The sequence below is a fragment of the Eulemur rufifrons genome, chromosome 27, assembly GCF_041146395.1.
Source record: "Eulemur rufifrons isolate Redbay chromosome 27, OSU_ERuf_1, whole genome shotgun sequence".
In the NCBI taxonomy this organism is placed as follows: Eukaryota; Metazoa; Chordata; class Mammalia; order Primates; family Lemuridae; genus Eulemur; species Eulemur rufifrons.
In genome coordinates, this window is record NC_091009.1 from 34,161,114 (window position 1) to 34,184,712 (window position 23,599).

Here is a 23,599-nt window from a genome sequence, read left to right on the forward strand (position 1 = left end):
TATGGGACCATAATAAATTCTATTTTCAGAATTCAGTTTCTTTACTACGTCAGAAAGAAGCAACTCACGTATATATCCTGAATTCATTTTATCAGTGCAAAAAGCAGGTTTTAACACATACAAAACTCTATTTTAGATTGATAATTACTAAAGGAAAAGTATAAAAGTCAGAGACTTAAGAACATAGAAAAATAACCTTAAAGAAAGGTAACTGATTAATACTTACAGAGGCTCGATTTGTTGTTTTCAATAAAATAGCCAACAAACAACAAGTTTTTGTGAAAATGCTTCCACCCTTGTCTGCAACTTTGTCACCAGGCTTTTCCCGGTACATCTGCAAAAGCTCCAATAGCGTATCTACACAATGTTCTTCATCATAAACTGCTGAAGTAGTTTTTTCATACTTAAAGAGGACAGAATGAAATTAAAAGTTATATGTATATTTGCATTTTAATCTTTTTCTTTCCCAACTACTTGTAAAAGTTCCACATAAAATGAATCGAATCTAAAATCCCAGAAAATGAACACAAAATTGAAGACCAAAAAGGCAAGCTTTTAAAGAAAAGACCATTTTAGTCTCAAGAATGTCTCAGGAAAAAAATAACTTATCGGTGATAGTTAATCATAGGGTAAGATAATGATAAAGGCAAGATCTGATTAGTTACCCTATCACATGCCCTTGAGAGGAAGGTGAGCCTGCTTTAAAATATTATACAACAAAATAAATTTGATACTAATAAAGCTAGGATATATTTTTCATGCTTCATTTATCTAACTGTATCATTAGATTCATACTGAAATTTGCATGGTAACAAATAATGATACAAAGATAAAAATTATAACAAAACATTAATAGCTAACATGTATATGGCATGTTTATGTATCAAGCACTTTATATATACACTAACTCATTTAATCCTCACAATAACAATTTGAGGTGGGTACTGTACGTTGAGGAAAGTGAAGCCCAGAGAAGCTAAGTAACCGATAATAAGCTGCAGAGCTGGGATTTAAAACCCAGGTAGTTTGACTTCAGTCTATGTTATTAACCACTACCTCTCGATATGAAAATCAGGTAAAGCTGTGATTGAGGGGTTGGTCAGAGAAGATCTTTTATCTTAATACCTTTGATGGCTTGCAACATAGTTTAATATAGATATTAGCCACCAGTGCAAGGCCAAAAGACTTAAAGGCTGATACACAGAGTAACAGTTACAGGGTAACTAAGTTTTAGCAGTATTTTTCTGTCTTATGTTTTGCTAAACGTGATTATAATGAGGTAATAATGTTTTGATACTATGCAGTAGACAGCAACACCAGCTCTAGAGGCAGACAGAAATGGATCCAAATTCAGCTACACCACTTATCACACTCAGGTTCTTGGGAGAGGAACCTAATTTCTATAATTATTATTATATCTTTTCTATAAAATAGGAATAACAATATGAACTACTTTAGAGGATTACTATAAGGATTAAACAATGCATGAAAAATACTAGCATGTACTAAGTACTTAATAAATGATAGTCATCATTGTTATTAATATTATAAAGGCAAAGGAAATAAAATCATAAAAAATTAGTGTTTTTATCCATAGTTATGTTAACAGATTAAACATCTTTCCCCCAAGACTCCTGTATGTAAGTGGTTCTAACTTAGTTAGGTTCTAGTGATAAATAAGCATAAACTCAACATGCAGGATCACACTTGTTGACCAGTGACTGTTCCGTTATGAAAACGGAAAACTACCTTGGCTACATTAAGCAAGACTTGTACAGCGTGTCTGATGACTTCCATGCAGGGAACACTGCGATTACAACTTCGCATCAAGACAAATATTTTAGAAATTGCAGCACTCTGGGCCATGTTCTCACAGCAAAGCGGAGACAACCTAGTAACTACGTCTGAAAGGGGGAAAAAAACACAAGTAAATTTACAGCAAAAAAATGAAGTTTTAGCTTGTAATGTACTATTATAATATTTTTAAACATTCAAAAGTAAAAATACATTCCTAATTTTACACAAAATATTGTTAAAACAAACCAACCTAGGTGCTGTAAAGCCTCGAGAATGGCAGGAAAGTGCTTGTATGTCAATAGATAATGAAGTGCAAGAGCAGTTCTTTTGTAGAGTTTGTTTTCTTCCCGAATCTCCCTATTAACAACCTGAAGACTTAGTCGTATAGCTTTAATTTTTTTACAATCATTTTTCTTCCTCCAAGAATAGCCTCTCCATAATGCCTTAAAGAGATAAAACAGAGTAATTTTAAGATTAGTCAACAATGTTTTGAACTTATATCTATATCTATTTCTGCAATGTAAATATTTTCAGTAAATTTATATGATCAGATACATTTCAATTAAAATCTCAATTCAGATTCTAATAAATAGCAAAATCAATTTTATGAAAAACAAATACATATAATATTCCTATATGTAAACTACACATCATTCATTGACCAAGGACATTGAAATCTATTCAAAATGTTAAAACATGTTTTCATTTCTTGATCATAAACCTCCTCTAGGGAATTTGAAAAGAGAGAGTTTAGCAATGAAATTATGGTAGCATAGTGTTTATGAATTATTCTACTGGTTAGTCTCTTAGCTTTTTTTTTTTTTTTGAGACAGAGTGTCACTCTGTTGCCCAGGCTAGAGTGCCGTGGCGTCAGCCTAGCTCACAGCAACCTCAAACTCCTGAGCTCAAGGGATCCTCCTGTCTCAGCCTCCCGAGTAGCTGGGACTACAGGCATGTACCACCATGCCCGGCTAATTTTTTCTCTATATATTTTTAGCTGTCCATATAATTTCTTTCTATTTTTAGTAGAGATGGGGTCTCGCTCTTGCTCAGGCTGGTCTCGAACTCCTGACCTCAAGCGATCCTCCCTCCTTGGCCTCCCAGAGTGCTAGGATTATAGGCGTGAGCCACCGCGCCCGGCCCTCTCAGCTTTTTAAAATGTATATGACTATGTTTTTAATGTATCAGATATCATACAGATGATAAAACTAAAGTTGTGAACTAAAACCATGCAAGTTTCAGTTACCTGAATTTTAGTGATTCCACTAGTCAACTTTTCCTGTTTTTTACGCAGGAGGAAATGGCGAACTGCTTTCTGTATGACCGACGCAGCCCTGTGTTGCTGGCTCAGACCTTCTTGAACTTCATGCTCAGTTTTTATGATGCTATGACATTCCTGAATGAGCCTCTTTTGTTGTAATCTTCCTTGAAACCATCTCTGTTTAAAATAAAGATTTTTTTTTCCATTTTTACTTCAGGTTTTTTAAAAAATACACATATACACACTTATATGCATACACGAAAGAAACAGAACAGTATATTGAAATATCTTTCAACTCTCTGCAGCAGCATTAAGTACCGGCCCCACTTGGCGCAAACCCTTCCAGTCCATGTGCAGGGTGCGTGTGCGTGTGCGTGTGCGTGTATTTAACCCTGCACGAGACTGCCTTCACTTTACAATCTATCAAACTGTACGCATCATTCTGCAATTTGTTTTTTCACTAAATATTTTATACGTAACTGTATGTTAATGTATACAAATACGATTCTTCCCCAGATTATATAAAGAATTCCTATAAATCATAATAAAGAACATCCAACAGAATAGGCAAAATGCATGAAAAAAAGAACATAAAAAAAGCACAGAATACACAGATAAGAACTTAAATAACAAACACACATGAAAAAAATTTTAGAATTGTTAGCAATCAAGTAAATCTAAAATAAAAATGAGATGGCATTTCCTGTTCATTAGAATGGCGAGAATCAGAAAGTTTTTTGATGGTCTGTGTGGGCGAGGACGTAGAGAAACAGGTACCCTGTGCTCGCAGGAGTGGGAACAAGGACAATTGTATCAGAGACTAATTCACAACTTTATTTCTGTGCCATAAAACATCAATCTATTTCTACCCTCAAATCATTCTAAAAGCTCTACGGTGAAAAGCTAAGTATTATATGAGCTTGCCGTAAGGCATTTGGAAACTGTTTCTTATATGTCAAAAATTTCTAAGAGAAAATCATACAATTTCACTGCACAGGAGAAGCTAGCCTGAATGCAGATGGCTGCACAAACCTGCTGGCTGGCATTCTTCACAGCCACGTGCTGTCTATACGCTCTTTGAATTCTAAGAGCAGATAGGTGGTAACATGCGGCTGCAGTAAAGTGGAGAAGCCGAATTTTGCCTTTCTGTTCTAAAATCTAAAGGGAAGAAACAAAGAGTATTAGTAACTAAGTATCTGACTCCCAAAATAATCAGTGTTTCTTTTTGTAGAACCTCAACATTAAAATATATAAACTAGCAAACGGAAATTAACTTTTAATTATTACATTTATATTATAATTCAAAGAGATTATAATCCTTTACTATATAATATTTCCAATAATGTAACTCATAACTCGGGGTATAGAAAGCAAAATTATGTTGGGTACTTCACTAAATCATAATAGCACTTAATTTAACTGGACTACCCAATAACAGCTCGTTGAGGTTTTGTAATGTACTTATAATTAGAGAAGGGTATAAATATTACACTCAAAAAAAGTTACAGTATTCCAAGCAGAACTGTTGGAGATGGTAATATTGAATCAGACAAAATTGGATGAATTAATCTCTCCAGCACTAGACAGTGTAGTGCAGGCCCAGCTCATGACTTGTGGCATAAGCTTTCCACACTGGCCTTTGGGCTTCCAATTTATATTTAATGAACAAAACACAAAAGACTTCTCCTTTGAAACTTCAAATCTAACTATTTTGTCTATGCCAGTAGTTCACACATTAGAAACCCAAATGTCACGAGTTCCCCAAAAAGGATTCTGTCTGCTGAAGATGCAGTGGAAGCTATCGTAGCAACAGGAGCTGCAACATCTCAGAAGTTGCTCATGGGCAGCAAAAAGTTACTTGAAGAACAATTGATCTCATTCACATTCGGAGCTTTTCACTCATACTTCTTCCAGTTCCTTTGTTAAGGCTAATTACGTAATAGAGATTTTATTTTGCATCTTTGACGGTGAGCATTTGTGGGAAATAGTCAGATCGTGAAACAAAAATCTGTGACAACCAGTGCTCTTGTTATATGGTTCTCCCTCAGCTGAATGAATTCAAGTTAATGGTCATGTTAGTTCTGAAATTATTCTCCAAAAATTTCTTAACACTATTTGACATCAAATACTTTCATTTTATAAGAATGAGATATTCTACTTAAAAATACTTACTCTTTTTCTTACTAACCAACCACGCACCAGTGCTTGTAGAATAACTGTAGATTTTTTTAATTCAATATATTTTGCTCTTTCACACTTTCCAGCCTCCCTAGCTCGGACATATCTCTGTATGATCAGAGCAGCAGACTTCTGCTGAAGAAAGATCTGCCTTCCTTTATATCCTCTAAAATGTGCTTGGATCACACAAGCAGCTCGATGTCTCTATAAGGAAAAATTTGCAAGTGACATTAATAGATAGAAATAAAAAGATTTTCAACCCACTAGAGGTTCTTGAGTTTCTCAATGTAAAATGAGCTCATATAATGATGATTGTCTTTACACTTATAGTTTAAGAATGCCATGTGCCATGTATATGAAAGGTGATGAAGCATTATTTCTAAAATCACAAGGTCTGCAGCCAAAAATGAAGGTGTGACCCAGGATCAACAGACACCTGGTGCTCGTTCCCTCTCATCCTCTTGATTCTTTCCATGGTGAGGGGGAAAAAGACCAACATGACAGAACAAGCTCATTTACCAAAAATGCTAGCTATGATATGGAGAACATAATGACCATTACAAACAGCTCTGAGGGAAGCTGCTATAGCTTCGGGACACACGGCAGACCAACAGCCACTGCGATTACTCATCACACAGCATCCTGTGAGATCTGCCGAAACGTGACAAGTGACTGAGACGGGAAGTGAGCACACGCTGCTGGAAAAAATGGACCAACCAGACTTGCTCAACACAGGGTTGCTGCAAACCTTCAATCTGTAAAAAACACAATTATCTGCAAAGCACAATAAAGTGAAGTGCAATAAAACAAGGTATGGCTGTACAGATATAACCACAAAAATACTAGCAAAGTGTAGGTTTATGGGTGAATATAATTTTACACTGACTATAATAGGTGTGTGTGAAATAAATGCATAGCTAGGTCTCAGAGACATTCTTTTTGTTTTCTGTTTCCTAATGTAGTTCTTAGCAAATGAATTTTTTTATACCTACTTTTATCATTAAGAAGTGCTCACGAGCTATTCTTGCAGAAAGTATAGCTCTCCATTTCCTCTGAATGGTAATTGCTGATGTTCTCATGTTCAAAAACCTAAAACAGTTATAGGAAAGTAATATAAAATTAATTTATTCAATAAATATTTCTTGCCTCCCCTTTTAAATATTATACTAGAGGAGAATAAAATATAAGAAACGCAATGACAGAAAAAAAAACAGTGGAAAAGAAAAGTATAATTCATACTTAAATTCTAGCAATCAGAATTTTATAATTAGTAACAGTCCAGTGGGTAAGAAATATGAAGTTCTATGATTCTAATATGTTGCAGAATTTTGAACAAGACCAAAAGAAAGTATGATTATCCAGATCTAGATAAAACCTAGATAAAGGGAATGATGGTAGAAATAATGGTAAAGTATAAAATTTGAGTTTGTACTCCGTGAGTCTTTGAGCAGACAGGAAGTGGTCAGGAAGAGAACTTGCGGCAAATAAGAAAGGGATATTGATTTGAAAGGAAGACAGGCATCATCAGAGTATCTGAATAAGACACTCTGTAAACAGAATTGTAGAAAAATAAAAAAAAAAATGTAAGTGTTAGAGATTAAATTTTAGGAGTAACAGATGAAACCTGAGAATGGACAGACTCTTTGATCTGTTTTGGTCAGGCAGAAAAAGTAGAAAGATTAGCTTGTTTTGTTGCCACGTTTCTTAGAAAATAAGGCTGTCAATAGAAATATTCAGTATCTGATACAGGAAAATTACATACTGGTCCTTAATAGCTGATAGTAGCAACAGGATCTTATGTTTCTTTATTTTTAACTTTTATTAATACTTGTACATATTTATGGAGTGCATATATTTTGACACAAGAATACAATGAGTAATACTCAAATAGGGGAATTGGGTATCTGTCAACATGTATCATTTCTTTGTGTTAGGAAACTTCCAATTCCACTCTTCTAGTTGTTTTGAAATATATAACAAAGTATTGCTAATTATAGTCACCTCATTGTGCTACCTAACACTAGATCTTACGCAGTCTGTCTAACCGTGCTTTTGTCCCCATTAGCGGATCCCTCTCTGTCCCTCCCTCCCCACAACCCACACTGGCCTCTGGTAACCATCATTCTAGTCTCTATCACTGTGAGTTCAACTTTTATGTTAAACCCTTCTTCCACCCATAGAATTGATCCAGGAATTCCTCTAACACTAATGCGCTCTCCTAAAATGATCTTTAAAACCATCGCTTGATGCAACAATTCATCAATTCTGGTAATTGAAGAAAAATTGTTATACTGTGAAATAAAAATAAGATGATCTGTTAACAGCTTCTGAAAATGTGTGTATAAGAAATGAACTAGGACTAGGGAAATGCAATTAACATAGACAGGCTGGTAGTTAGGGTCTTCATCATTAACGACAAAGAATATGGAGAATAATATAAAGCTCAAAAAATTAATAAAACAAATTTTGTCAGAAGCTAAGTTATCAAATAAAATGGGCCAAAGTACTAATAAGGAAACCAAGACTTAACTAGGTTATTTATTCACTTACCAGCCCTCTGTTCTTACCCTCATCTCTGTGAGAATTAATCAGGTATAAGGAAATATTTTTCACTAATTATATTATCAAGGCTACACTCTGAAAAAAGCAAGACAGTCCAAAAGATACATTTTGTTTCCTTGACGGAGAAAATACTAACAAATCCAACCAGATAACTTAGGCACAACAAACATTTAAAAGAAAAATCAATAAGCAGTGTTATTTATTGTATATAAAAACTTAGCTCCTACACACAAATACTCTCCCACTCTTCCACGGAATCTCGATACATTACCGTGTTCTCTCCAGTTTGGTATGGAAGCAACCTTGAATAATTTTGACAGCTTTTAATACAGCTACATACTCTCTGCGTGCTCTCCAACACCTATACCAGGCTTGAATCCTGCAGGCAGCTTTTACTTCACATAAATATTTCTTGGCTTTGTATCTCCTCCACATAGCCTATTGAATACATAAATATAAAAGGTATGCGATGAGCTGTCCAATTTTTTTGTAAATTGGAAGGATTAGTATTAAAAGCAGTTAACATAAGGTTAATGCCAGCAAAAATAAATTGCAGAAATACAGTCATATCACGACACAGACTCTGGTACATAGCGAACCCTCTGAGAACAGTGGTGCCCACTACTGTGACCACCTCCTATGTAATTTATGACACCTACCCTGGGCCAGCCCAGTCTAACAAAATCCTAACCAATATTTAAAACTTGGAAGATACGCACGTCTGAAAAGCCAGAATGTGTGCATTGTCCTCACCACCTCAGTGCATTCTGCAGAACCGATAGAAAACGAACACGCTGACCTACTCCACCTCCTGGGGAGAAGAGAAAGAGGAATCCTCCCCATTCTTTGGGGTTTATGTCTGTCTGCAGCACAATACTGGGAGCTCCTATCTATGATGGGACGGTCAGATTTTATAATTTTGGGCACCTTGTGGCTGAGACTAAAAATTTAAGTGACAGCTATAACTTACTGAACTAAGCACTAAAGACTATCAGTCCTTATATTAATAACAATATAGTCAGGTGATATTATTTCTAATTTAGAGAGGAGGAAATCAAGACCCAGAGACATTGAGTAGCTTGTTGATGTTCCATAGGTTAGTAGGTGGCAGAGCTATCTTATTTAATATTTAGAACTATCTTGTGGAATGTTTATTGAAATCTCTATTATATAAAAACGCAGAAATTGAGATTGAGAAAGACTTGTTACCAGATAGTTGGGATTTGAATCCAAGTCTACTTGACTCCAATATCCCCACAACAAATACTGCAGCCCCAGTTTATCCCAGGATTAGGTTCTAGATTCAGTTGATAAGGCAAGAATTATAGCCGGGCGCGGTGGCTCACACCTGCAATCCCAGCACTCTGGGAGGCTGAGGCAGGAGGATCACTTGAGGTCAGGAGTTGGAGACCAGCCTGAGCAAGAGCAAGACCCCGTCTCTATTAAAAATAGAAAGAAATTATATGGACAGCTAAAAATACATATAGAAAAAATTAGCCGAGCATGGTGGCGCATGCCTGTAGTCCCAGCTACTTGGGAGGCTGAGGCAGGAGGATCGCTTGAGCCCAGGAGTTTGAGGTTGCTGTGAGCTGGGCTGACACCACGGCACTGTAGCCCAGGCAACAAGAGGGAGACTCTGTCTCAAAAAAGAATTATGTATGTTCAAAAATACTCTTGATGACCTTAACTCACTCAGAGTGTATTATGTATTGTTTTTACATAAATCTGAATAGATTTATATATAAACTATATGTATTTATATATTATACACATACTTTTATGTAAACCTGAATACATTATATACACAGGATACACTTGCATGTGTGTATACATATGGCTATTCAGCAATGCACAGTGTATTACAAGGGCTCCCAAACTTCGCTGCTCATCAGAATCACCTTGGGTAGCTTTTACAAATCCCCGTGCCCGTGATGCTCCCCGTCCCAGGTAAATCGGAATGACTGGAGACAGGAGTCAGAGATCAGTGTTTTTAAAGATTCCAGGTGATTCCAATGTGCATTAAAGTTTGAGACCACCGGTACACGCTAAAAACTGCATGTGTAAAATACAATTTTATAACGTAATTGCGTAAAAGAAAAAAGTCAAATTTTCATAAGACTGTTATTTTGGCTTTTCAATCATTTCAGCTGAATATAACCTTAATATGTCCAATTAACAATTTTCGATTCTGAACTTGTTGGCAGCGTTTGGAATCTGAGCACTCCTTCCTTCCTCCCTCAGCCCTTGGCTTCTTGATACCGTAATGCCTTCGTTTTCCTCTTTCTCTCTTAACATCACGTTGGCGTACCTTGCTAATGTCCATGAATGTTGATGTCCCTCAGGGCTCAGGTCCCACTCTGTACATTCTCCCTGAGGGACTCGGTCACCCCCCAGTAGCTGTGTATGCCAATAACGTACCAGTCAAATTCTAAAATTCACACTACCCTCCCGAACTCCAGACAAACATGCTCCACGGCCTTATGAGACATCTCCAGGGGAACATGCGCCAGGTACTTCTGACGTCACGGACTCCAAACTGAATTCATCATCAGTCTATAAACCCGCTCCTCTCTGTTGTTCCCTGCGGCAGTGTATGGGAAAGTAGCTCTTCAGAGTTACTTACGCTGTAAACGTGCCTGTTTCCTTTTTGATGTCCTATGTAATGCCACTTCTATCCTTCCAATCAAACTAACGCACACAATCCCATCGTCCCTAACCTTTCGTCTGGGCTACTGCTAACAGCCTGGTCTCCTGCCTTTCAGACTTGTTCCCTTTCCAGCCCATCTTCCACATTCCTGCCAGAGTAAGTTTTTTAAAATAAAAAAAATGATTCTAGCCTTCTCCTGCTTAAACTCCTCTAGAACTTCTTTTAGTCTGTGGGATAAAGACTAAATTTTTTTCTGTGTCTTATATAATAAATCTATCCATGGTCTTACTCCGTCTATTGCCAACCTAGTCTCAGATCATTTTTTATTGCTCTCTCTAGTGTTTGGATTTTTCCATGTTATCTCCTGGAACTGGAACACTCCTGCCATATCTTTTACTTGGTTACTTCCAATTCATACTTCAGCTTAACATTTCAAGTTAAATAACTTAAATGTCACTTGCTCTGGGAAGCCGCCTCTGACCACGAGACTAGCTTAGTTTCCCCTTCTCTCTGTTTCCAGCAACATACACTTCTCATGTTATGCTATTAATATAATTACTTTTTTTGCTCAATTAAGTTCATGGAGGACAGCCAATATTAATAAGTATATTTTACTGTCTATTCCTAACACCCAGTATTGCCAGTACTTGGTATCTGTCGAATAAAACATGACTTCTAAGATGAACAGCAACCCAGCAAGATATCAGCATATCATAGTTGGGTTCAAAGTCCAGGTTATTGTAGGAAAAACAGAAATAGCTAAAGGACCTAGATTTAATTCCTGATTCTGCTTCTCTTTGTGCAACACTGGCAAGTTAACCTTTCTCAGTTCTCTCATATTTAATTACAGAAGAGAGAAAATTCCTCACACATTTGAAGAATAGATCAAACAAAATAATATAAAAGTGCTTCGGAAGCCAGAAGTACTAGACACTGTGAATGTCTGCTGGCCCGAGTAGCTCTGGTTAACAGATTAGCAGAGGAATAAAGTTACCCTATTTGGCCTAAATTACATTAAATAATACTTCACCTTAGCTTAAATTTTCCACTTAAAAAAGTAACTTTGCCAAATAGAGAACTCCCATTTCCTTAAAGTTCTTTCAGGAGCGCTACAATTAACACCTCCTGAAATGCACCAAGCACAGGGTGACCACGGCCAGGACAAGCCCAGTTTTGGGCTGTCTTAGTTGAATTGTCACTGGTGCCCTATGTCAACTCTCAGAAATGTTCCATTTTGAAAGATAAGTGAAACGGTCACTGAAACTAAGTGTTATTTCTTTATGATCTGCTTAAGCTCATTTTATAGATCCTAACAAATATTGCTCAAAAGAAAGACTGAAAGTTTTATATTAAATATAGAAATACCTGGATTTTTATGGTGCTATTTTTAATTTTCTGAAACTTCCGTTTCTGCATAAATCCTCTTGTTCTAGCTTGAATAACGATCACACTGCTCCTGATTTGCAAGTAAACTTGTCTCTGACGTTTTGCGGACAAAAGGGCTCTGTGGCGACTTTGCAAAACCACTGCTGCTTTTCTGCACAGTAAAAACTGTCTTCTGGTTTGCCTGGTCCTGAAACACCGCTGCAAGGTGACGGCAGCTCTCTTCTGCCGAACAAACCTCCTTCGACACACAGCCATCCGAAGGAAGGACTGAATTCGCAAGGCAGCACATTTCTGCATTTCCAGTTTTCTTGTGAACGTTTTATGGGAGACTTGTTGAATTGGTTCTGCAGCCCGACTCTGAGAATGATACTCTGCTTCCGGAAAACAAGCCAGCGGAGAGGCTGTACCCCTCTCCTGAGTCCCAGCGTCCCCGCCCTGGACAGCTCCACGCTGAGTCTCAGCTCCATAGCGGCAGAGTGCAGATGGGCTAGCAGTGGCTGACCTCTTTTCTTCAGATATGTTTTTCAATTTCTGTCTAATTTTCATGCCTCTAAAGGCAGCCTGAATAGTTCTTACAGATTTCTGAACTGCTAAAAACTTTTTCCTTTCCATTTTTACTCTAACATATGACCTATAATAATTTTGTATGGCAACAATTGCAGTTTTCTTTGCTTGATAATCGACTTTGGCCCTGTGCATCCGGTAGAAAGACTGGATCCGGGTGGCAGCCAGGTGCATGTGCTGGATCTCCCTTTGTACCTCAAAGCCTCTGTAAGAAGCCTGTGTACGAGGAGCTGCGCGGGCACGTGCTGCAGTTAGTGCTCTGTATCTCCTCTGAACAGAGACCACTGTTGCTCTGAGGTGGAGATAATGCCTCCTTATCTTAAAGGCTCTAAAATGCTTCTGAATAATAATGGCAGCCTGATGCTGTTTCTGAATTTGTTTCCTTGTGTTCATGTCCTGAAAACTTGTCTGAATACAAGTCTCTGCTTCCTTAAGCGCATTGTGTTGAACAGATTTCTGTCTCTCTTTATTTGCTCTATATTTTTCTTGTATTACTTTTGTAGCCCACTGAAGCTTTTGGTAGGAATAACATTGCCTGTACATTCTATATGTGCTTTGTATTATGATAGCGGCTTGGTGCTTTTCCCTTAAAAGCTGTCTTGCTGTCATTCCTTGACATGCGGCCTGAATGACGACAGCAGAGTGCCACTGTCGCCCACGATTTTCTCTTTGCAGTTTTGCAGCTCTGTATGTTCGATAATGTTGCTGAATTAAAATCGAGGCATGTTTCCAAGTCTGAAATGTAACATATGTTCTGTGCATTCGGAAAGTAGCCTGAATGAGAACTGCAGCCTTGTGCATTTCTTGTAGCTTCTTCTTTACTGTCAGTCTTCTGTACGATGACTGTATGGTAATAGCTGCCTTTCGTAACTGCAAGAACTGGTGCAATGTATGCTTGGCACAAATGGTGGCTCGATATTTCCTCTGAACAAAAATAGCAGCTTTTTTGAGGGAAATGAATCTTCTCCTTACCACTAACGATCTAAACCTACTCTGAATAAGGGTTGCAGAGGAATGCATACTTTTCAAATGTCTCCTAGCTTTCATACCCCTGAATGCAGCCTGCAGGACCACAGCGGAATGTCTCTGCATGAGACAATGCTGCCCCTGCAGCCTCGCTGCTCTGTCGGCTTGGGACTGCTGCTGGATCGCGGCGGAGGCCTGCTCCAAAGCCTGGACTCGCACGTGTGCTGTGTGCACTCGGAAAGCAGCCTGGATGACAGCGGCACCCCTGTGCATCTCCTGCATCTTCTTCCTCACCACCCACCTTCTGTACGACGACTGGATTCTAACAGCTGCCTTTTGTGACCGAAGGAACTGTGAGTGATGCTTTGCACAAAGATGGGCCCGATATTTTCTCTGAATCCAAACAACAGTTTTCTTGAGAGTGAGGAATCTTCTTCTCATCATTAGAGTTCTAAATCTTCTCTGAATAAGGGTTGCAGCTACATGCATAACTTTTAAATGTCTTCTAGCTTTCATCCCCCTAAAAGCAGCCTGAATGCATATTATGGAATGCCTCAATCTGTTGTACCTTTGAAATTGAATGTTTCTTGTCTTCACTGCCCGGTATCTCTGCTGGACTGTTTTTGTTACCTTCTTTAACTTATTAAAATATGTTTGCTGTCTGTATCTTCTATAGCATGATTGAATGAGTGTTGCTGCAAGCTGCATCTTTTTTAGAGTCTGTCTAACTCTCAGTCCTCTAAAACCTGCCTGAAGAACATTAATAGCTTTCAAAATTGTCAGGTACTTTTCACGCTGAATTTTACCTTGATAATATGCTCTATATCTTACTTGAATTACAATAGCTGCTGATCTCATTGTATGGTATCTTATTCTTGACCGATGCATTTTAAACATGGCTTTAATAGAAGTGGCTGCCATGTGCATGTGTTGAATATGTCTTCTGACTCTAATACCTCTATAAACAGCTTGGACTTTAACTGCTGCCCTTCTTAAGTTCAGATAGTCCTGATGTTGATGGTTTGCAATTTTAATATCTCGATACCATCTCTGAATTGTAATAGCTGAAGCTCGATAGGTTGCATATTTCCTTCTGGTTTTGTAAGCTCTGTAATTGGACTGAATAGTGACTGCGGCTCTGTTGCAATCCTTTATTCTTCTTCTCACTTTCATACCACGGTAAGCTGACTGTAAAATCACTATAGCTGCCTTTGTTTTCAGATATAAACAGTGCTGCTCCCTTCCAATACTGTAAGCCCTGTAACACTTTTGAATCACAAGAGCGGCTTCTCTCATGACTTTCCACTTCCTCTGTTGCACATGCATTCTGTAGTACGCCTGTATGACGACAGCGCATCTGTGCTGCCTGTGAATCCGTCTTCTCACCGCTTTTCCCCTCCAGGCAGACTGGAGCGTCAGGGCCGCGTGACGCAGTTCAATATACTCCACCCGCTGCTGCTTCCCTGCAGTCCACGCTCTCAGGTGCTGCTGGACGACCACTGCCGCTACTTTTAACGATCTAAACTGCTTCTGGGCCTTGGCCATTCTAAAAGCAGACTGAATCTTCACTGCAGCTTGACACTCCCTTCTGATCTGCTTCCGAACTTTCCAGCCGCGGTAAGCACGCTGGAGGGAAATCACAGCTGCCCTCGTCTGTAAGAAATGTGTTCTTGTGTCACAAACAGTCTTGTAAGCTCTGTACCACCTCTGAATCTTCACAACAGACTGCTGCACAGATTGGTATTTCACTCTTTGACAATAGCCTCTAAAAGCAGTTTGAATTTTAAGAGCAGCCACAGATTGCTGTTTGATTAGTTGGCGTACTTTATAACCTCTGTATGCCGCTTGCAGGCAAGTAGCTGCTCTTTTGACTCGTAAGAAGTTTTTCCTCTGATTGACCTGTGCTTTGTATGCACGATAGTAATTCTGAATGGCAACAATTGCTTTATGAATTTTCAGGTAGTACTGCCGCATCTTTCTCATTCTGAAGTAAGACTGGAGTAAAATCGCAGCGTTTCTTTGCAACCTCATCTGTTTTCTCACGAGGTGCCCTCTAACAAAAGCTTGCAGCTTGGTACAGGATGCCCTCATCTGCACATACTCTTCCCTCTTCTGTGCAGCCAGTTTTTTGGAACGGTAACGTTTCTGGATAAACAGTGCAGCTGCTCTTAAATGTAAATATTGTTTACGTGCTTGCTTCATCTTGACAATTGACTGCAATTTTATTGTAGCATTTTTCAGGCTCAAAAATTTCTTTTGATAAATATAAGCACGATAACATGACTGAATCTTTATAACAGATGTGAGGATGTGAATAAACATTTTCCTGGCTTGCATCCCTCTGTATGCAGACTGCAGAACAATGACAGCAGAGCGTGTTTTCTGATAAGATGTTAGAACTTTCCTGGCTGAAATGTAAGCTCGGAAATGAGTCTGAATAATAAGGGCTGCTTTCTTCATCTTTTTATATTTCTGTAATTGTTGATGTTTTCTTATGTGTGCCTGCAATTTGATAATAATCTCTTTAAGGTTTAAAAATCGCACTTTGTCTCGTCTCATTCTCCAGTATGACTGAATAACACAAGCAGCTCTGATGTGTCTACGTAAATTACGAGCTTTCATTCTCCTAAAAGCAGCCTGGAGTCGAAGGGCTGCAGCTCGTTTCTGCAGATAGTTGGTGCGCTCGATCCTTCCTTTCCGATAGGCTTTGTAGTACTTCTGGATGGTCAGGATGGACTGTCTTTTCCTTTGATATAACCTTTGGGCTTGAAAGCACCGAAATCTTCTCTGAATGATAACAACACAAGATCTAATATAAATATATCTCTGCAATTCTCTGTGCATTCTATACCATGATTGTATGACCACGGCAGACCTTTCTTCTTTAGCTTGCTTCCTTGAACGCCATTCTCTAAAAGCTCTTTGCACTATTATTGCAGCTTTTATTTGTAGTTGTATCTTACGTCGTCTCCATCTTCTGAACATACACTGGATTATAAGGGATGATGATTTTAGCTTTTCATATCTTTGTTGATCTTGTTTCCTTCTTAAACAAGCACGCCAATGCCTCTGAATGGTAACTATAGCCCAAAGAGATTGTTTATAAGATTTAACAGCCAATATCATTCTTATCCTAGATTGCAGGATGATTGAATAATATTTCAATTTCAAAAATCTTTTTCTACTGGAATATCTTCTCCAATAACCCTGAAAAAGGTAAGAAAGGACATAAAGTAAAATAGACATAGCTTTCTGTACTTAACACTTGAAAATACTAATTTTTCTAACAACTGCTTAAAAATAAACATATTAAAGTAGAAAACGAATCTGTTTTTGCTAGATACTTATCTCTTTTGTTTGTAGTTTAGTTTTAACATTGACATAGCTGCAGCTAATTCAAAAGTCCATCTGAATCCTAAGTATATTTATATACTTCATTTGTATTCTAGAGTCATAAGAAACATAAGCAAGTTTACATCATACAGGTATCACTGTAAGGGCTTTGGACAAGGAACCGACGTTGAAGTTATACCCACAGAAGGCTGATGAGAACTTGTGGCCTGAACCCAACCACGTGAATTACCTGCTTAAACTAAAATATCAACACTCTCCATAGGATTTAAACAAAACAGAGACTGCTAACATAACATTTAAAATATTCAGAATGAAATTAAAAATTACTCGATATAATACCTAACAGGACAATTTCAACTCACACAGCAAAGACAATCAATAGACGTCAATGGTGAGATGACACAGATGTTGAAGTTACTTGACATAGACTTTAAAGCACCTAAAGTAAAAATGCTCCAATAAGTTGAACTAACCCAAAAACTGAAAGTCTCAATAAAGACATAAAAGATAAATAAGCAAATGAGAAAAGTAGAACTGAAAAACACAATAACTAAAATAAAAATTCACAGGAATGGCACAATAGCAGAATGGAGACAACAGACAATTTAACTTGAAGATCAATACAAATTATCCATGCTAAACAAGAAAAAGAAAAACTGTTGGAAACAAATACCAGGAATAGAGGGGGATCTTCCACAATTCGATTAAAAACATCTATACAAACCTACAGCTAGCATCAACTTATTGGTGAGAAACTAGATGCTTTCCAAGATCTGGAACAAAGCAAGGTTGTGCACTCTCCCTACTCCTACTCAACATCATACTGGAAGTGCAGGCAAATGCAATAAAAGAAGAGAAAAGAAAAGAAAAAGTATACAGATTGAGAAGGAAAAAATGAAACTGCTCACAGATAACATGATTATCTATCTAGGAAATCCCAAAGAATCAACAAAAAAAGAAAAAAAATCCTGGAACTAATAATCAAATATAGCAAATTTGTAGGCTACAATGCCATTTACATTAGCAGCAAACAGATCAAGTACTCAGGTTTATATCTAACAAAATACATATAAGATCTCTAAGAGCAAAAATTCAATACTCTGATGAAAGAAACCAGAGACTTAGACCTAAACAGAGACATAGGCCATGTTTATGGATAGGAAGATTTAATACTGTTAAGATGTCAGTTCTTTCTAATTTGATCTACAGATTCATTGCAATCCCAATCAAAATCAAAATCCCACCTAGTCACTTTGGATATCAGCAAACTGATTCTAACATTATATGGAGAGGCAAACAACCCATAATAGCCAACACGATGTTGAAGAAGAACAAAATTAGAGGACTAACATTACCCAATTTCAAGACTTATTATAAAACTACAGTAATAAAGACAGCATGGAACTGGCAAAAGAATAAATAAGTGAAACAAGAGAGAAAACCCAGCAAGAGACCCATACAACATATTCAACTGACCTTTGACAATGGAACAAAGGCCACTGAACTGATACAGAATAGCTATTTTTAACAAAAGGTGCTAAAACAAGTGTACATCCACATGAAAAAATGAACCTGAACACACTGGTTCTTTATCTTTTGCAACAATGAACTAAATTGGATCACAGATCTAAATGTAAAATGTAAAACAAAACTATAAAACTTTTAAAAGGTAACAGTACAAAATCTAAGTGTCTTTGGGTTTGCAAATGACTTTCTAGATACAACACCGAAAGTGTTATATTCATGAAAGAGAAAAGTAATCAGCTAGACTTTATTAAAATTAAAAAAATTTGGCTCTGTAAAAATTCTGTTGAAAGAGTGAAAAGGCAAGCCACAGACTGGAAGAAAATATTTACAAAATACATATCTGATAAAGGATTTGTATCCAAATATACAAACAACTCTCAAAATTCAACAATAAGAAATCAAGCAACCTAATTTAAAAATGGTCAAAAGATTTGAACCGATACTTTACCCAAGAAGACATATAGTTAAGTACACAATAGGTATATGAAAAGATGCTCAACATCATATGCCATCAGGGAGCTGCAACTGAAACAACAATTGTGATACCATTACAAACCTATTAGAATGGCTAAAATCCAAAGCATTGACAACACCACATGCTGGTAAGGATGTGGAGCAAGAGAAACTTTTCATTTCTAGTAGAAACACAAAATGGTACAGCCACTTTGGAAGACAGTTTGGCAGTTTCTTAGAAAGCTAAACATAGTCTTTCCATATGATTCAACAATCACACTCCCAGGTACCTGCCCAAGGGAGCTGAAAAGTTCTGTACCTGCAAATACCTACACACAAATGTTTATAGTGGCTTTATTCATAATTGCCAAAAATTAGAAGAAACTGAGATATCCTTTAACAGGTAAATAGATAAAAACCTATAGTAGAACCATATAACAGAGTATCATTCACTGATAAAAAGAAATAAATTACCAAGGAAAAACATGAAGCAACCCCAAATGTATGTTGCTAAGTAAAGCTGCCAATCTGAAAAGGCTGTATACTGTATGATTCAAACTATAAGACATTTTGGAAAAGGCAAAACTATAGAGAAAGTAAAAAGACCAGTGGTTGCCAGGGGTTGGAGGGGTGGGGAAGGAGGAGAGATAAATAGATGGAGCACAGAGGACTTTAGGGTAGTAAAACTATTCTGTATGATAATGTAATGGTAGATACATAACATGCCTTTGTCAAATCCACAGAACTATACAAGACAAAGAGTGAAACCTACTGTAAACCACAAACTTCAGTTTATAATAGTGTATTGATATTGGTTCATAATTTGTTAAAAAAAACTATTACCAAAATAAAAAAAAAAAAAAAAAAAAACAGAGACAGAGTCCCAGAGATCTGTGGGGCAAACTCAAATGCTCTAACAATTCTGTCATCAAAATCCTAGAGACAGAGAAGAAAGAATGCAATGCAAAAATATTTTTGAGGAAATAATGGTTTAAATCTTCCTAAATGCTATGATATAAAATTATATATTCAGAAAGTTCAATTAACCTGAAACAAGATAAACTCAAGAAAATCCATGGCCAGACATAACATAATCAAGCCACTGAAAACTAATGACAAAGAAAAACACTCAAAAAATAGTCAGAGAGAAATGACACGTTACCTACAGAGAACTAATGATTCAAATGACTTGGTTTCATCAAAAACCATCCAGGCCAGAAAACACTGACCAACCATTTTTTAAGTGGTGAAAGAAAATAACTGAACTAGCAAAAAATATCTTCCAGGAATGAATGTGAAATAAACACATTCTTGAATGAAGGCAAACTAAGGGAACCTAGAACATCAGGAATGAAAACAATGCAACAGAAATGATAGATATCTGCATAAATAGAATATTCCGATGTGCTATTTAAAGTATTTATTATGGTTGAAAGCAAAAATTTAACATTGCCTGGTATGATTTTTAATGTACATAGATGTAATAAATGAGAACTACAACATAAAGAGGATGTGCGGGATATAAAGGAACCTAGATAGTTCTAAGTTTTCTACATTGCATTTAAAGTGATAAAATACACAGCTGAGCATGGTGGTTTACGCCTGTTGTAATCCCAGCAGTTTGGGAAGCCTAGGCGGGAGGATCACTTGAGGCCAGGAGTTCAAGACCAACTAGCAAGATCCTATCTCTACAAAAAAGTAAAAAACTTAGCTGGACGTTGTGGCGTGCGACTGCAGTCCCAGCTACTCGGGAGGCTGAGGCATTAGGATCGCTTAAGCCCAGGAGTTCGAGGCTACTGTGGCCTATGACTGTGCCACTGCACTCCAGCCTGGGCAAGAGAGAGACACTGTATTTAAAAAAAATTTTTTAAGTGATAAAATATGAATTCTAAATGGATAAAAAGATACGTATACCGTGACTCCTAATCACTAAAATAACCTATATAAAGAGATACAGTCAAAAAGAAAATACACTAAAATGGAATACTAAAAAGCATTTAGGCCAGGCACAGTGGCTTATGCCTGTAATCCTAGCACTTGGGAGCCCAAGGTGGGTGGGAGGATTGCCTGAGGTCAGGAGTTCGAGACCAGCCTGAGGGACACCCCCCCACCTCTACAAGAAATGGAAAAATTATTCGGGCATCAGGTGCGCACCTGTAGTCCCAGCTGCTTGGGAGGCTGCGGCAGGAGGAGCACTTGAGCTCCTGCACTCTAGCCCGGGCAACAGAACGAGACCCTGCCTCAATCAATCAATCAATCGAATAAAGAAAATTTTTAAAAGCATTTAAATAATTGAAAAAACAGGAAAGAAGAATGAAGGAGAGGGAACAGTCAGAAAACAAATAATAAAATGATAGACCTACTAAATTCAAACATATCAATAAATACTAATACTTAAAATATAAATGGCCTAACGCACCAATTAAAAAGGATTTTGAAAGTAAAAACTGTATGCTATTAAAAATTCACCTCATATACAATGATATAGATAAGTAAAAAGGAAAAGGAAAAAATATATCTACCTTCCAAATGATAATCAAGGGAAAGCTGGAATGATTGTATTAATATCAACCAAAACAGTCTTTTGAGCAAGGAAAGTTACCAGGGATAAAAAGGGACATTATGTAACGTTAGAAGGGTCAATTCACCAAAAAGACATAACAATCCCAAATGTGTATGTACCTAATGACAGAGCTTCAAAATATGTGAAGGAAAAACTGAAAGAACTGAAAAGAGAAAGACACATCTCTGTGTTGGAGACACACCTGTCTCTCAGTAACAGAAGGAATAGAAAGAAAATCAGGAAGGATATAAAAGAACTGAACAATGTAACCAAGTGAATCTAATCGACATTTATGGAACACTCCACCCAACAACAGCAAAATACATATTCTTTTTCAGTACACATAGAACATTCACCAGGATCAGGGGTCGGCAATCTTTTTCTATAAAAGGCCAGATGGCAAATATCCTCAGCCTTGAGAACCAATTCTGTCCCAACATCTCAATTCTGCTACTGTAGTAATAAAGCAGCCCATGAATAACACGTAAACAAATGGGTGTGGCTGTGTTCTAAAAAATTGCATTTATAAAAACACCTGGTAGTCTAAAGTTGGCCTGCAGATTTGCCATATTCTGGGTCATAAAATAAACCTTATCAAACAAAAAAGAATTGAAATCAAAGAGAATTTGTTCTCTGGTCATAATGGAATAGAACTAAAAATCATTAACAGAAAGATAACAGGAAAATCTCCAAACACTTGAGAAATAAATAACATTCTTAAATACTACCTGGATCATAGAAGCAGTCTCAATGGGAATTAAAAATGTTTTGAACTGAATGAAAATGAAAATACACCATATCAAAAATCTGTGATATGTGGCTAAACCTGTACTTAGAAGGAAATTTATGCTATTAATGGATTATATTACAAGAGGAAGGACTCAAATCAGTTACCTAAGCTTCTGCTTACAGAAACTATAAAAAAAAGCAAAATAAATCAAAACAAGTAAAGAAATAAAGATACAAGCAGAAATGAATGAAGCCAAAGCCTTGTCCATTGAAAAGACCAAGAGAATTACTAAAACTCTAGCAAGACTGACAAAGAAAAAAGAGAGGATACAAATCAGCAATATCAGGAATGAAAGAGGTAATATCAGTATAGACTCCTCAGACATTAAAGGGATAATAAAGATATACTATGAATAACTATACACACATAAAGTTGACAACTTAGATGAAAGTGATCAATTCTTTGAAAACTACAAACTACCAAAACTAAAACATTAAATACTCCCATTCTAATTTGAAAAAATAGAATTCATAGTTATAAACCATCATATAGATACTAATACTTGAAATATAAATGATCAAAAATGAGGCACAAAATTACAGCTAGATAGGGTTTATGTTTTATTACCACTGTAGGATGACTACAGTTAACAATAATATGCAGTTTCCAATAGCTAGAGGGAGGATATTGAATACTCTCAACAAAAAGAAATGATAAATGTTTGAGATGATGGATAAGCTATTATAATTACCCGGATCTGATCACTATACATTGCATGTATTTAAACATCACTATGTACCCCATGAATATGTGCAATTATTATCTCTCAATTAAGAAAAAAAGAAGAGAGGAAAAAAAAAAGTGGTGTCCACTCCAAGATGCTATCACTGGTGAGCTCTAAACCTTTAAAGAAAATATGCCAATTTTAAACAATCTCTTCCAGAAAATACAAAAGAAAGGGAAAACTTCCCAACTCATTTAATGAAGCTATTATTACCCTAGTTCCAAAATCAGACACGAGAGTACAAGAAAAAAGGCCAATACTCATGAACATAGATGTAAAACTCTTCAATCAATATATTTAGCAAATGGAATCAAGCAATATATAAAAAGAAAAATATATCACTAACATGTGAACTTTATCCTAGGAATGCAAGTTCACTTCAAGATTTGAAAATCAATAAATGTTAACATATCCAGTGATGCAGAAAAAGTATGTGATGAAACTCAAATCCATACATAATAAAACTCTTAGTAAACTAGGAAATAGAAACTACACCTTTATATCATGTGAATGCTAGATTGAGGACAAGGAAAGGATTTCAACCCCTACCACTCCTCTTCAACATCACACTGGAATTCTTAGCTAATGAAATAAAGGGAAGAGAAAGAAATAAAAAGAATATATAGATTGGAAAGAAAGGAAGGCAGACAACATGACTGTCCATGTAGAAAATCTGAAAGAATCTAAAACAGAAGAAAACTTCATAGAACTGAGTTTAATTGACAATGTTATAAAATACAGGGTTAACACATAAGATGAATGAATATGTCCACCAAATACGAACTGGGAAATGAAATTAAAAATTAATACCATTTATAATAACACTT

General features: G+C 36.8%; 1 protein-coding gene across 2 annotated transcripts in view; it reads right to left on the bottom strand.

Annotated features, from left to right (window-relative positions):
- ASPM (assembly factor for spindle microtubules) overlaps positions 1 to 23,599 on the bottom strand; it is a 50,568-nt gene that overhangs the window by 3,643 nt on the left and 23,326 nt on the right. The window contains exons 18-26 of one of the 2 annotated variants that reach the window (XM_069459611.1): positions 11,811 to 16,568; positions 8,070 to 8,236; positions 6,229 to 6,325; positions 5,231 to 5,440; positions 4,067 to 4,216; positions 3,044 to 3,235; positions 2,048 to 2,240; positions 1,750 to 1,904; positions 227 to 403 (exon numbers count right to left, since the gene is read on the bottom strand). In XM_069459611.1, coding sequence (XP_069315712.1) covers positions 227 to 403; positions 1,750 to 1,904; positions 2,048 to 2,240; positions 3,044 to 3,235; positions 4,067 to 4,216; positions 5,231 to 5,440; positions 6,229 to 6,325; positions 8,070 to 8,236; positions 11,811 to 16,568 — 6,099 coding nt within the window. The remainder of the gene's footprint in view (positions 1 to 226; positions 404 to 1,749; positions 1,905 to 2,047; positions 2,241 to 3,043; positions 3,236 to 4,066; positions 4,217 to 5,230; positions 5,441 to 6,228; positions 6,326 to 8,069; positions 8,237 to 11,810; positions 16,569 to 23,599) is intronic. The other variant, XM_069459612.1, reaches the window with a different exon arrangement.